Source organism: Cyprinodon variegatus, unplaced genomic scaffold (assembly GCF_000732505.1).
Source record: "Cyprinodon variegatus isolate N-32 unplaced genomic scaffold, C_variegatus-1.0 Scaffold208, whole genome shotgun sequence".
Lineage (NCBI taxonomy): Eukaryota > Metazoa > Chordata > Actinopteri > Cyprinodontiformes > Cyprinodontidae > Cyprinodon > Cyprinodon variegatus.
The window spans coordinates 505,883-520,419 of NW_015150661.1; the positions used below are offsets into that span (position 1 = coordinate 505,883).

At 35.3% G+C, this 14,537-nt stretch overlaps 1 protein-coding gene across 7 annotated transcripts in view; it reads left to right on the plus strand.

Annotated features, from left to right (window-relative positions):
• The window catches only part of iqsec1 (IQ motif and Sec7 domain 1), a 141,021-nt gene that overhangs the window by 78,030 nt on the left and 48,454 nt on the right, over positions 1-14,537 (plus strand). Inside the window, exon 1 of one of the 7 annotated variants that reach the window (XM_015380148.1) lies at positions 7,040-7,290. The exons of 5 other annotated variants lie outside the window; for them this stretch is intronic. In XM_015380148.1, the coding sequence (XP_015235634.1) occupies positions 7,214-7,290 (77 nt within the window). In that variant the 5' untranslated portion in view covers positions 7,040-7,213. Of the gene's footprint in view, positions 1-7,039; positions 7,291-10,005; positions 10,315-14,537 lie in introns of those variants that run through there. One more of the 7 variants, XM_015380147.1, reaches the window with a different exon arrangement.

The following is a 14,537-nucleotide window of genomic DNA, read 5'->3' on the forward strand; positions in this document are numbered from 1 at the left end:
TGAGTCCATTTAATAAAAAGTGAATATCTGTTACCATATATCATCATATCAGACCAGATCAGTTTTATGAGAAAATGGCTTCTATAACTGCTGTTTTCAACAAGACAGTGACATTAAATGCACCAGCTGGTGAGCAGCATCTCGGTTCTAGACCAACAGGATCAATGTAATGGATGTAATGGAGGGCCAGCAAAATACTCAGACCTAATTCAGTTGAAAGCTTGTGTGGCTGCTTAAAACACACTATTTCTAACCATATGTTGTCCAGTCTGATGTAATCTCAAGGATTTTATACTTTAAGCAGCAAATGCTTGAGTTTGTAAATTTGATAGTAGAACTCTTAACACCTAATTCCTTCTTATACCTCCTATGGTGTGAATAAATGTATGCATTTATTATCCCATAAATGCTTTCATGTGTTTTTCAGGAATGCAAGATCTGCTAGATCAACTTGTGAGCTGCATGATGTTGCAGTTGTTAGCACCGTTAACTTGCAGGAAAAAGTTTTTAGCTTCACATCAAAGCCGCGGCTCTTTCTGCAGAGATAAAATTGTGTATGCATCACAGATGGTCTTGACGCAGCAATCAATCAGCCAGAGCCAGTTTTGCCTAAGATATCTCTAGTCCATAGTCAGCAAGTCAGATGTGATAGAGCAAAATATTTCTGCTCTTTTTCTTTTCTATGCATTTTAATGTTTGAAAATAAAATTCTTCATCCATTTCTTGTCTATAAATACACCAAACCAACAGCAAGCACTTGTATGTCTTTGATTACTACAAACCAAAGGTAAAGATAAATACTTTAGTGCATAAAAGACGATAACGGAAAAAGTTCACCTCCAAATTACAACCTCCATCGAAGAATCTGCTGAATGTTGTACTTGTTATCATTCTATTTCTTAGTAAAAAAAATATATAGATTGGAACTGACTTATCCACAATGAAATCTTGAAATTAGAAATGGACAAGAACACCCGGATCAGCAAATCTCTATTATTGCTCCTTAGGCAAGCGGAAGCATAAAGTGGATAGCCACTTGGTGAGGCTGACTTTTGTAAATTCCTGTTATTATATTTTCTGTTTGATGAAAACAGATTATTTTTTGAACAACTAACGCATTGTGATTCTGCTGAAGCTGTTTAAATTATAAGTGAATAATAAGCTGTAGTAATTTGTGCCAACATATTTGTGATTAATCTCCAGTTCCACCATTCTCTTCATTCCTCTGATCCCATTATCTGTGAGCTCCTCAGCTTTTAAAACACGTAAGCTGCTGCGGTCTACCACCAGGGGGTGAACTTTTCTAACCCATTTTTAATGCTATTCATCACACATAATATGAGGTAAAGCTTTTTTTAATGATCACTGGTATAACTAAGCAAGCTTTTTCTACATGTGATTTTAATGGAAATATTTTAATTTGAAACAAAGTGACATGATAAGGATTTATCCAGTCAGAAAGAAAACAGTATTTTACATGTTTTTTTTTTACGATTTAAATGTGTTGTAAGCAATGAGAGGAATTCTCTATGTTCTGATATGTTTGCACTCTTTGCAGGCCCCCTGCTCCTATGCAGTGGGGCCCATTTCTGATTGATGTGTTTATTGACTGCTCGAGTCTTGCCATTGTGAAATCCAAAGGACAGATAATCAGTGGCTTTGTCAGTGCAGAGGGGATTGTGCTCTCTTTTCTCCTCAACCTTTATATCAGCCTGCTACATAGCAGTAAAGAGTGGGAAGGCACAGGAGATGTTGTGAAGAAGTCATGGGGATTTTCAAAGGAGATCATTTGTTCAGATTGATGGTTGAACAGCCTTGATAGCCTTTTGATGTCTACAAGGGGGAGGATTTGTATTGATCCAACTGCGGTGCAATGTATTGAGCGTATTATACTTCAGAAAACAAATTAATGAAGCATGGACATTTTCTGCATATTTTTACTTGGATATTGACTCAGGAAGACCATCTGAAGCTCTTTATATTTCCAATTAAGTTTTTATTCTGACATTGTTTTATTCAAATGTGTTTTTACTGAAAATGTTGATAACTTTGTTCCAGTTACAGGTTCAGCAACTTAGCTGCCCGTTCTAAACCTTAATCAAACCTCATTTCTGAATGTTAGTCCTTATTTTATAATTTCTTATACTTACCTTTCACAGCAGAGTTAATATGGAGGGGCCTTTACCATAAAATTGAATAAAGATAATTTGTTTTTTTATCTGTAGTACAAAACTTCTTCAACAAGGTCTGATAAAATCCATCTTTGCTCAGTTCGTGTTTTTCTTTTGTTGGATGCAGAAAGGTAAACAATTCAGACCTTGCTCTGATTTTTGCTGGATTGGAGGCTTAAAATATATATTTTGTATTAAAAAATTATGTTCCTATTCAAAACATTTACTTAACAGGACTTATTCTGAATTTTAGCCTTAAGAACTCATATTAGATCAGCTATACTTTCTAGAGTGTTTTATGTATAGATCCATTTTATTTTTTCAACTTGCAGTTTTTATATTTTATTTGTACCTTGATGGACATTTCTTCTTCATTTTCTCACTCATTTGTTTGTTTTGTGATGACAAATGTAGATTGATCTCTTATTTCTTTTGCCATCTATTAGGGAATGTTCCAGTCAGGATTTATAGATCCTGAAAGCGCTGTGTTTGCATTTCCCTGACTTCACTATCAATGATGTTCAGTTACTGCAGCTGCTTGAAAATCTTTATACGAAACTCCACCATGGGTGTCTCATATTATATTCCCATGCTAAAATGTATTTATGTGTGATATGAAATACTGAAATACTTAATATTTGTTTCTGAAGATGCAATTAAGGGCAGATACAAAAAATCTTTAAGAAATCTGACATTAAATCTGATTAAAAACGAGATTTTTTTTTTTCAAACAGTTGTTTGGTTAGCATAATGAAAGATTACTAAAGACTATAAACACTTAGTCTGTAAATGATGATTTTGTGGCTTTTTAAGCTTTTAATTGTGTAACTTACAGTATCTGAGTTCATATTAACACATCAGTAGGGATATTTAAAGGCAACTACTCAAACCTACTCCATTCATCAGCGAAATATCAGGAAGAAATTGTGCATGTTATCTCTTCCTCAAAAAAAAAAAGGAGCCATCACTTCCAGAGCAACGTAGAACAGCAGACTGGAGTTTTTATGAATACTCATTAACAAATAGATTGTAAAATAATTGCAACTGAAATATGAGACAAGAAGATAACTGCTTATTTATAAATTGTATGTATATATTTAGTTTAAACTGAATACTTAACTCTGCACATGGAGCTTCAGTTAATAATAAACTCCTGCTCCTTTTGATGATGTTTTTACACCGAACAACTTTACTGAAGTGGCAGGCTTAAACACCAATAGATTAAATTATGTTGAGTGTAATAGCTACAAATTTGATTCACTATCCACTAATGCATTAGCAAATATTTAACTTGCCTATCCAGAAGGAAAGCAGCAACTCAGCGTGGCTCCTGTGCTTCGTTAATCTGCACTAAAACTCAAAAGTATGACTGAGATTCACCCCTGTTTTGCTTTTTTTTGTTAATGTTGAATCTGAGATATATAATGCTGAGAAGAAGCAGTTTCTCAGCTCCTTCACAGAGCTTCTAGGATCTGGCAACACCTGAGCTCTGTGTAATTTGACTTTTTCCAACTGATACTACTTGGTAAAGAATCTTTTAGTTGACGTTAGCTTCATAATCAGTAGTAAAGATTTAGATATTTTGGACTTAAATCAGGTTGTTCTATACTGGATATTTTTTCTTAGTTAGATGAATACTCTTGTCATGCAAAGCTCAGAATAATTAGTCGTTTTGATTTAAAAAAAAACAAAACGTTTTATCTAAGACCTTGAATAATTTATAATGTATGCTTTTCAGATGTTTAAAAAATATTGTGCATGTCTAATAATGAAAGATCTAAAAGCTGTGCACATGAAAATAGTCTGTATTTTTAAAGGAAACTTATAACGGTTGCCTTTAGCAAAGGTTTCTCTGATGCCAGCCATTTGAAAAAGCCAATATCTGGAAAACATCCTGCTGTGTTGACTGAAGCTGGCAAAACTTGGCTAGGTGGATCTTGCAATCCTGGATTTAAAAAAAAAAAAAAAAAAGGTCTCTTTAATCTGCAGCTTTTGTCCATTTTGAACCACATAAAAAACAAAAAACAAAATGTTGTGCTCTAAATGTTTGGCAATCTCTTCCACCTAATAGGAAGAAAAAAGGTAAAATTATCCGTTCTTGTTATGAAATCTGAATACAAAATGTCCTACTTCTAATTTGAAATCTGGTTAATAGACTATAACATGCACCCACCTCTAAAGTTAAGGTTTCATAATTTAGAAAAATATTAGGACAATTTTTACAATGACATTTAAAGCAGTTCCTCTCTTTTAATGTTGCACAATTATGTACCACTCCTATCGCCCACCCTACAGTCCCTTTAATGATCTAATAATATTCTGATAATGGTCTTTATTGTTTTCACAAATGGACCATCAGTAAAATGGAGAATAATTTCAAAATGTCAATCCATATCGTTATATTCAGTAAAACAGTTCGAGATTGATGCCCATTTTTCTTTTCTCATCAGATCATCAAGAGAAGATGGAGATAAAAGATTACTGTAATGGGTATAAAGGTGTGGACAGTAAAGAAGAATGTTGACAATAAGACTTGAAAAACTTTTTAAATTGTTGACTGTATTGTACTGCATTCAGACAGCTCAAGCTGCTAAGTGGTCTCTAGCATATTAGCAAAAATATAGCTGGATATTGTACTCTTCAATACAGTGTGGTTCATCTTTTTTACTTGTTACCAGTGTCTCATCTTTTCTGCACAGACAGCATTTTAATCAAGGATCTGTTTTATTTATTTCTTTTTTTGAACCTTATACATCTACACTCATAGTTCCACTGCACAAACATGACTTTTTTTTGCATATTGCTTAACATACCATCCTCACAAGGTTTTTAACTGAAGTCTTATTTTCAAAAACTGACGCTATATTGCTACTGTAGTAGAATGTGATCCATAGGCGCCTCCTATTAGTAGCCTTTTAGGCTGCAGTAGCCTATTAGGCGCTAATCAGGATTGTTATTTCGTGCATTTGTTATATGTTATATCTCTCCTTTCCTAACTTTATTCTCAGACTAACACAAACCAAGTCCTCTATAAAATTCTTAGATATACATTTAAGCTTTTCTAGAAGCAAAAGCACAACCTTAATTGTAAATGAAAACATATTTTTACCTTTATAGCATGGCAAATCTGTTAATGTGTGTTGATAAGATTAGGCACTGATTTGATTTAAGATATCACAACTGGTATTTATATAGGTTTCCATAATTGCTATACCTAAGATTGTTTACATATATGATTGTTTGACACACAATTGTTATTCTATAACCTGTAGTTAATAAAGGTATGGTGGTTAGCTGGGTGCTGATAAGTTACTCATTTCCTAACTCTGCAGACCCGCTGGGAAAACTCAAGAACTACTTACTTTATATGATAATGATAGATTCCTATTGTTGAACTTAAATCACTCTTGCTCATTTCCGGGGGTCTTAATAGCTGCACTTAAATCCAGGCAAAGTCAGATTCTGACAGCTACTAGATGGCACTTACTGAGAAAGACTTCTCTTTCACAAAAGAAATCCCACTTTCTTAATAGCAGCAGATTTCATTGAATACCTTCTATAACCGTATGGAGAGTGTTTTACCAGGGGATGAATGGAAAGACTCATGTGGCGATCGACTCTTTAAACCCAACAGATGAAACTAACAGTTCCAGTAACACACACGTTAATGAGAGTCTGTCTTTGTCTGGTTCGAGTATTGGTGCTTGCTCATCTGTGTAGATCCATGCAAACCTCGGTGTGTTTGTGGCCACCGAGAGTGGCTGAATATTGATGAGAGGCCCTCCATTTACACGAGTTTCCCATGGCTGCTGGGTCAGAGTGGCACTGCAGCATGGCACTGCATCCCAGTCAGAGAAAGAACGGCACATTTCTCATGTTTAAATGCAGAGAAGGAACAAACAAAAAAATAACTCTATAGCTGGAAGAGAGGTTAGTGAAGCTGCTGCACTTTTAATGAAGACAAAAGTGGTTTAGATTTCAAATGGTGGCTACTAAATGAAGTTAAATTGTGCATATAGATAATATTCTGGTCTAAGAGCAAGCCTTGGACTTGAATTCCATTGAGAGTCTTGGATGGCATGTTATTTGCTGGGAAATGTCCATAGAGAGAAGAATTAAAAGCTCATTTATTTAACCAAATGGTCTGCAGGAACTCATGTGGTCTTACAACATTGCAGCAGCTCCTCCCTGTTGAATGTTCAGCCTATCATAGGCTTCTCAGCTTCCGTTTGAAGCTTCAGTAGTACGGTAGTGTTGCCCAGCAACGGGAGTCGGCACATATTTCGGAGGTCCTGTGTGGATGGCTGTATAGCTGTATCAAGGAGAGGGAGGCAAGGAGAGCAAGAAGTGTAAAATCAAGAGAAGGGCACAGACAGTAGAAGAGAAATGGACCCACGGTTTCAAGGTGTGGATGATTTAAAGCTGAGGAGAGGAGAGAAAACCCTGTGGTAAAGTTCACTTTTGCAGAAGAGGAGATGGATCAGGACTCGGTTTTGGGATTTCCATTTAGTTTTATTCAAACTGTAATGAGAGAGTTTTGTAGTTTTGGTTTTTACACACTCCACTAGCCTTCGTGGCTGAAGGGGCACCGAGCTTCAGCCATAGCGTTACGTCTCAGAGGTCCCTGAGACGTGCGGCGAGCTGTCCACAGAGGACAAACTGACTGACCTGGATAGGTTTTAAAATAGAGCCAACATACAGCTTATTCTGGGAGATGGATCCTAAACATTAATACTGAGCCCTAATCAGTTCAGGAAGACTTCTGATCTGGGTTTTTGCATCTATTTTTTATTTTTTTTTGGCTCTTAGGACTGTAACCCATGCAGGACTGATGTGGTTGTTTTGGGTGGGTTAAAATTTCTCCGTCTGTCATCCAGTGGCAGTGGTAAAGCTGGAGCTGGAGAGGAGGACGGAGCTGACGTCCATGCTCAGGATTTTCTTCCTAATAAAAAAAATATGAGCAGTCTGCCGTGATTCAGCTGCAGGGATGCCTTCTAATATGGTTGTATGCTCTGCTGTCCTGTTGATTCTCTGACCTAAAGATGTGGAAATTCAAAGCGTTTTGCCTGGATTATTGGCACGTGCTGTGCTTGCATCCACACAACAACTTTTACAAGAGGTATGTTTAAAAATGGTCACATCTGGCTCTCATGATTGCCTCCTATGCTATGTCACCTTTTTTGTTAGCTTGTCACTGTTTCTGCATGTGCTAAATTACCTCCTACACTACATCACTTCTACGAGAGTGCCATTACTTCATCAGGCTATTATCAGTGTGTGAGTGAAACCGATTTCTGCTTTTTTTCCTCAACTCTTGACTAAATAACTTATCTGCATGTGTTTACAAAAAACCCTAGCTCTGCATTAAACAGACAGCATATATTTAGTCTAAGAATTTTTTTTTTTTCTCACTTGAAGAATAACCGGGTCCTTTTTTTTTCATCTTAACCCTGGAGAATGTTATTGTTGCAGCTTTTATCATATTTGACATTTTTATGTCTTTTTAAAATTTTACTTAAAAACCACATAAAGCTGGTTTGTTTGTAGATCTTTTGTGAAATGTCGTTCTTTAAACATTAGCAGTATCACAAGACACACAGGTTCAGCATTAATTTTTATACACCTGAGTTTGTTGCCATGTGAACCATATTTGAATGCTGTGCTCCACGTTATGAACATGTACTCCAGATTTTTAATCTGAGAAGCATTTTTTAGTCCTTATGCAAAAAGACTTTGTCTTCAAGTATGTGTGGAAAACATAGTTTTAATATCTGGTGCTTCTATTTTATACTACATTTTCAATCTCAGACGAGTGGATGTGTTGCTTTCATTGAAAAACACATTTAAAACTGTATTTATATCTCCAATTTCTCTCTACTAGATGTATTTTATCTAGCTGCATATGTTGTCTTGTGCAACCTCCCCCATCATGCAGATGTTTGATGTCGGAAACGTTGCGAGCTGCTGTTATACATGTCAAACAACGTTTGCTGTCTGTTTGCTGATCTGCTCTACTGTAGTTCAAACACACATTTAAATTCAGCTTTCTGAAAATATATTCAGTTCACAGTGTGTCCAGGATTTATTAATAATTCATTGTCTTTAGCTTCCAGCCTGCAGGGAATCCCTCATTTGTAGATGCGGCATTGTGTTTTTCCCATTTTTAAATAATCGCTTTACTATGTATTTTAGCTCAAATTAACTTTAAAAATGACTTTTGTTACATTCTCTGTATTTTGTTTTAAACACATCTTTCTATATTATCTTTATATTGACTACAGCATGGGGATAAAGAAGCTGCTTTCCAACCAGCTTACAATAAATAACCTACTTATATACAGTAGGTACAGAGCTTTATAATAAAACGAAGATTCTTATATTACCTACCCCTTCACTACCACAAGAGTCCATTCTTAGTCCACTACAATTTACTCTAAATCCTTATTCTACAGTCATGCTGATCATTTCCAGGTCTAATTCCTGGTCAAAAAGAGTTCTACAGTCCCTCTAAATTCCTCACTGGATTGTCTAAGAGATGTGAAACCATTGACGTGAGTATAGATATTAAAATAAACAGATATATTACATAAAAAAAAAAGTTTTTATTATTCCTCAAATAGGAAAAAATGGGGAAAATAATTGTATCTTGCCCAAAAGGCTATAGCTTTACTTCAGATGAGTTAAAAAAAGAAAGAGAAAATCTTACCTGTCTATCCTTCTCTTCATAGGGTCCCCATAATTTTAGAATTTTAGTCTGAAATTGAACTGCAAACTTTTATTTAAAAAAAACTCTGTATTTTTTTTATTTTTTATTTAGCTTACCCAGTGATGCTAAAGAGCTGCTATACCTTTACACAGACTTCTGATACTGAAGGGCAGGCGGAGTATACAGTGGTCCTCAGCACATTAAGGTGATAAAATCTTTTCAGAAAAGATTTCAATTTTTTGGGATGTAAATATTGCTAAATGATTTGAAAAGTAACTACATTCCTCCAAATATTGATATCTAACTGTTAAAAGATGAGGGAAGAAATCCTATTTGCAGTTTATCGTTAAAGATTATATACAAATATATGCATGGAAAAAACATTTTTACCTAAATTTTCTGATTGTCTCTATCATTTGCATATGCATTGACCTTATATTCAGCTTATATGCTCTACACACTGCTGTTTTTATACATATTTATAAATAAGTTGAACAGGACTTTGCACACGGCTGATCTCTGAGTCTATGACTGTGTTTTTTGGATTATTTTTTGTTTTTTCCACACAATCTTTAACAGCTCATTATGTTCCTAATTCTGAAGTAACTGGAATATTTTGGTCACTGGGTGTAACTCATGACATTGCTTTGGCTTTAGTCTTGCATTTAGTAAGACTTCTGTCCAAGCCTGGTTGGAGAAGTTACTGAAAACAGCCTCTCCCAGCTGTTGAACTGGGGTTCACCCTCCCACCCGCATGGCCTTCCTGCAGGGAATGGAGTGATTGTTGGACCCGGGCCCAGATATTAACCATACACATGGAGAATCAGTTTATTGTTCTTTGTCTTTTGTTTTAAAGTTTTTACCTTAAAAAATGCTCTTGAATTCAGGGTCTCCTAATCTCCACTGGGAACCAAGCATCCTGGAAGCACCAGCTGAGTGCAATGGACAGAACAAAACAAAAATATTAAAGAAGGACTTTCTGCAGAGGAGAGAAAGGGGACTGGTGTGTGGGTCAATGTGGGTGGAGAGCTTTTGTTAAGAAGAGGGATGATTTTTTTTTCTTCTTCTTCTGCTTTACATACCGGTCCTTTACCTTACTTGGTCATCAAGCAGATTGCAAAAGCTGCAAGAGCCCAGCATGAACTGGGTCAGGGAGGGCTTCGGAAAGGCACAGACAGAGTAACTTTCAGCTCTAAAAGAATGAATCTCACTGTGGCTTCGTCTATGGAAAGTGAAGCATGTGGGGTGTAATTTGTGGTTGAGGAAGCAGTTAGCACAGACTTTTTCTTCTTTTACGGAGCAGTAGCTGCAGCTTTAGCCTTTTTTTTTTCTGGAACCTGCCCTCCTGCCGTGCATGTGTTTTTCTGATGTCCGAGCTGATGTCACCATCATATGGAACAAGATGTGGAAGTACTGCATTGCCAGTCGGACTATAAGGTAGGAGAGCATATGGTGGAGAAGAGTGCGAATGGTAGTGGCCTGCGGTCAGAGTGCCGGTTGTTTTTTGGACTCACCGCAGCAGTTGGTGCAGATATTTCTGATTAAGTAACATTCCTGTCCATATGCTCATAAGCTTGGTGGTTTCCTCTCTAAAACCATTGGAAATATATTATCAGCCAGCTAAAAAAAGGCAAACAGGGAACAGTAGAGACATGTTCAAGGTCTTTCCTGGTACTCTTATTTGTCAAGGACGTGTCTTTGACTGTAGAGGCTTAGAAAATCATCTGGATTTTCTTTATCTTTCTTAAGCCAAAATATACTGTTATCTCTGTCCTTACATAAAGGACTAGATCCAGAATATTCTCTTACAAAAAATATTTTGAAAAGAATTCATAGTGCGTTCTTTTTTCAATGTAACATTCATTACCTGTAGTGCTGCAACTAACGATTATTTTGAAAATCCATTAATCTCTCCATTATTTTTTACAGTATGTAATAATCGGACAGCCAAAGGTTCCTTATAGAAGATTTTCTATGAAATGTAACAAGGTGTAACTAAAACTTTTCCACTTGAGGAGTTCTGGATAGAACATTTTTTTTCCATCTTAAATGCAAGATTTTTATGTTTTTAATTTTTTATTTTTACAATTTGGATATAATTGCTGCTCTAATCAGGTTGCTCTGTCAGCTAAATAAGTCTTTATGTTTCATTTAACAATTAATCAATTACTAAATTGGTTGACAATTATTTCAATAACCAATTAATCACGATTAATCCCATTTATTGTTTTAGCGCCAATTACCTGTTTGTATTTTTGTCACTTGAAATTTGTCTACTGATTGTGACCATATTCCAATTAAAATGGAAAATTAAGGTGTAACTTCAAATAATTAAAATGTAATATGTTTAGGGCTTATTTTTGTAATGTCTAAAACCATTTATTTAATGTTTTTTAGATAATTATTAAAGACCACATGGATGGTTTCTAACTCGGACATGTGCAATGATTTGCTCACTATAAAATTACACCAAAACTTTTTTAATGAAGCTCATATAATCATCTTGGTCTAAAAGACCAGGATTTCTTTCACTTTAAAGCCTGCATCAATGTTTCCTATCAGCATGGTAGCAATCTCTGTCTTAATCACAAATAGATCACAAATAGCAATTTAGTAAAAATGTAAAAAAAAACTGGTAAATACAATCAAGCTCATGTAAATGTATATTTAGTATCATCCTTGCTCACTGGGGTTTAAAACAACTGAATAATAATCTACAAAATCAATATATTTCAACAATGCTGATTTAGAGTTTTTGCAGTAGAACGATGCCAGTTCAATCACTAATTTGGAATTGATATTTTATACTATATAATTATTATCCAATCAGAGACCATATAAACTAAAAAGAGAACCTCAATTTGGTTTAACAGTTTGTAGATTTATGTATTATATTGTTGCATACTGCTTAAAAAATGCTTTTACTTACTTTGTTGTTTGTTTTATTGTGAAAATCAGCTCTGTTGCTTTTCATTTCTAGTCTTACATCTGTTTTTGCTTTCATTGAGAAATAGCCAAAGTATGAAAAGTATCAAAAACAGCATCAGAATTTATCTAAACATAAATTCATACCCGAAGGAAAGTTATATAAACTTTTATATCAGCAGTGACAATATTTCATTTGTTGCATTCTCAGTCATCAACGGCAGAACCTGCAAACTTGTTTTTAAACCTGTAAAAAAATTGTTTGGAACTGTAGCACACCAATTATGTGTAGAGGGATGATGCAGTTGTTTGCAATCTTTGCAGCCATCTGTTTCTGGTTTTGTTTTACCACCTGTGTGGAGTTTGCTTATATATCCCTGTGCATGCCTGTAATTTCTCAGGTCTGGGTGGTTTCATCCACCATAACATCTGAGTTTGGTTAAGTATGAATTTTTGCATGCATGGTTTTATGTCTTGTCTCCTTTTAAAATAGTTACTTTTTTAAATTAAGGTTTTCTGCTTGTGAAAAATCCTAGAAAACACAACCAGAAGACAAAAGCAGCATTTTATTGTGTTTGCATAATGGCTATAAATTGATTGATTGATTTTTTTATTTTTTATTTTTTGTATGTTTTTTTTTTTTTATGCAGGATTATTATGCAGGATTATTATGCAGGCTTATTTAATAGGGTATTTATTAATATGGATATTTATCTATATAACTATTGCACTGGGTATCAAATATAAAAAAAACAGGTTATTGCACAGGGTATAAAATTAATTACACATTATACATTGCACAAGTTTTTTCCATGATAGTGTTGCATTGTATAGTCTGGTAAGATTTATAAAGGTTTTACTGGTAGTTTGGTTTGCTCATAAAGTATATAAGATAAGTGAAAATTGTTGTTGTGCTGTATGTACTGTAGGTGTGAGATGAACAAAATAAATAAATTTGCAATTACATTATTAGTGTGTGAAATATAATCACCAAAGAAGGGTTAGATGCAATAGCTAGAAGGATACTATGCCTCAGTTTGTACATTATCACACTACTGTAGGTGTGGATAATTAATTGCATTTAAAATATTTTCATAAACATTTTCCAATTTCAGAGATACTCAGATATGTTCATGTTTTAAGATTAAGTGAGACAATAACGCACTGTAGCCCTGTAGGTGTAAGGAAGAAATGCGCATAAAGCATATTTGTTGGAAGAACAAGAAAGTTGAAACTGGTGTGCAACTATTCCACAATGTCCAGGATAAAGGACTCTGACCAGGTGAGCATTCGAAGCCATAAAACCCAGGAAACAATGTAGCTAACCACGTTTATGGTTGTTGTTAGTGTAGAGAAAAATGTAAATAGTCCAATCTCGGTTTACAAAACAGAATGTTTGATTTCTATCAAAATGGACTCAAAACTCCCGGAATTTTCCCACCAAGAATATTATCTTAGCCAAAACAAACCAATCAAAACCATGTTTGATCAGAATGAAATCTCAGGCATCAGTTCTCTTGTAAACCTTCATATATTCTGGAGTTGTTTAGACGGATCTAACCCTTACCCAGGGGACATTCTGATAAGATGCCCTTAACCCCCCCAGCTGAGTCTTATTAATGAACAGGAACATCAATATCAATTTGGGATCCTTACCTTAGGACCCACCACTTCCTGCATGGAAATAAGGGGCCTTTTTTATTTGTGTGTTTTCTATACGTCACATTTCTTAATGTTGGAATGTAGACTAGCCAAAGCTTACTTTTGGCTCAGCTCTTTCTTCACTGAAAATGGGCCTACATTACAGCAATCAAAGCCTCACTACATCTATCCATGTACCACTCCATCCCTTATGAACAAGGCAGGCACAAATATCATTCCTTCCCTTTATGGAGATGTTGACCATTGACCTGGATGGAGAAGGCCAGTTTTATTTTGGCTGAGAACAGTGGCTGTAGCTTTAGAGGATTTGCCTCCATTTGTTTTTGGTTGGACATATTTGACCAGAGCAAAGAGTAAAAAATAGCATTCATTACAGTGTGTGCTGATATAAGTATGTTCATTCTTCTTTGAAATGGACATTTTTGCTAAATGGAAAGTTTATCTTGTGTTTTTTGATATTTTCGTTTTTTTTTCTGATTTCCGTAAACATTCGTGGCAATGTTGAAAGAATCAGATATGTCATCAATAATTACAAAAACAGAGCCAGTAACAGCTTAAGGTAAGTGAAAATATCTTTTCTGTTAGGTAGCTGACATTACAATAAAGCAGCTATGCACAAGTATGCATGAATACATCATGAAACCTTTAGCTGTGACACTTTAGACACCAAGGTACATCTGATCTGGCTGCTTCAGTCGGCTCAGTGACAAACACGAGCCGGTGTTGAGTTTCAAGAGCGCAATGACTGGAGCATTACTTATTCAAGGGTTCCTGCAAGTCCCGTTGTGGATATGCAAGAAACAGAACAGCAGAAAGCAAATTCAACAAGAACTGGGATGCTAAAACACCTTCCGTCAGACTAACAACGCTGGATGAAAGGTAAAGGAACTTAGCTGCGATTTTAACAATGGTTTACTCTGTTCAACATAAAATGAGAGCAGACTCTGACCTTGTGTTAGTTTCTTTACTTTAATATGCTGGCTTTTAAACAACTTAATTATTTTTGGTGAGGTTTTAGAGGAACTGTCCATAATGGAAATTTACTAACTTGCCAACTCACAGTTCCACTGTGG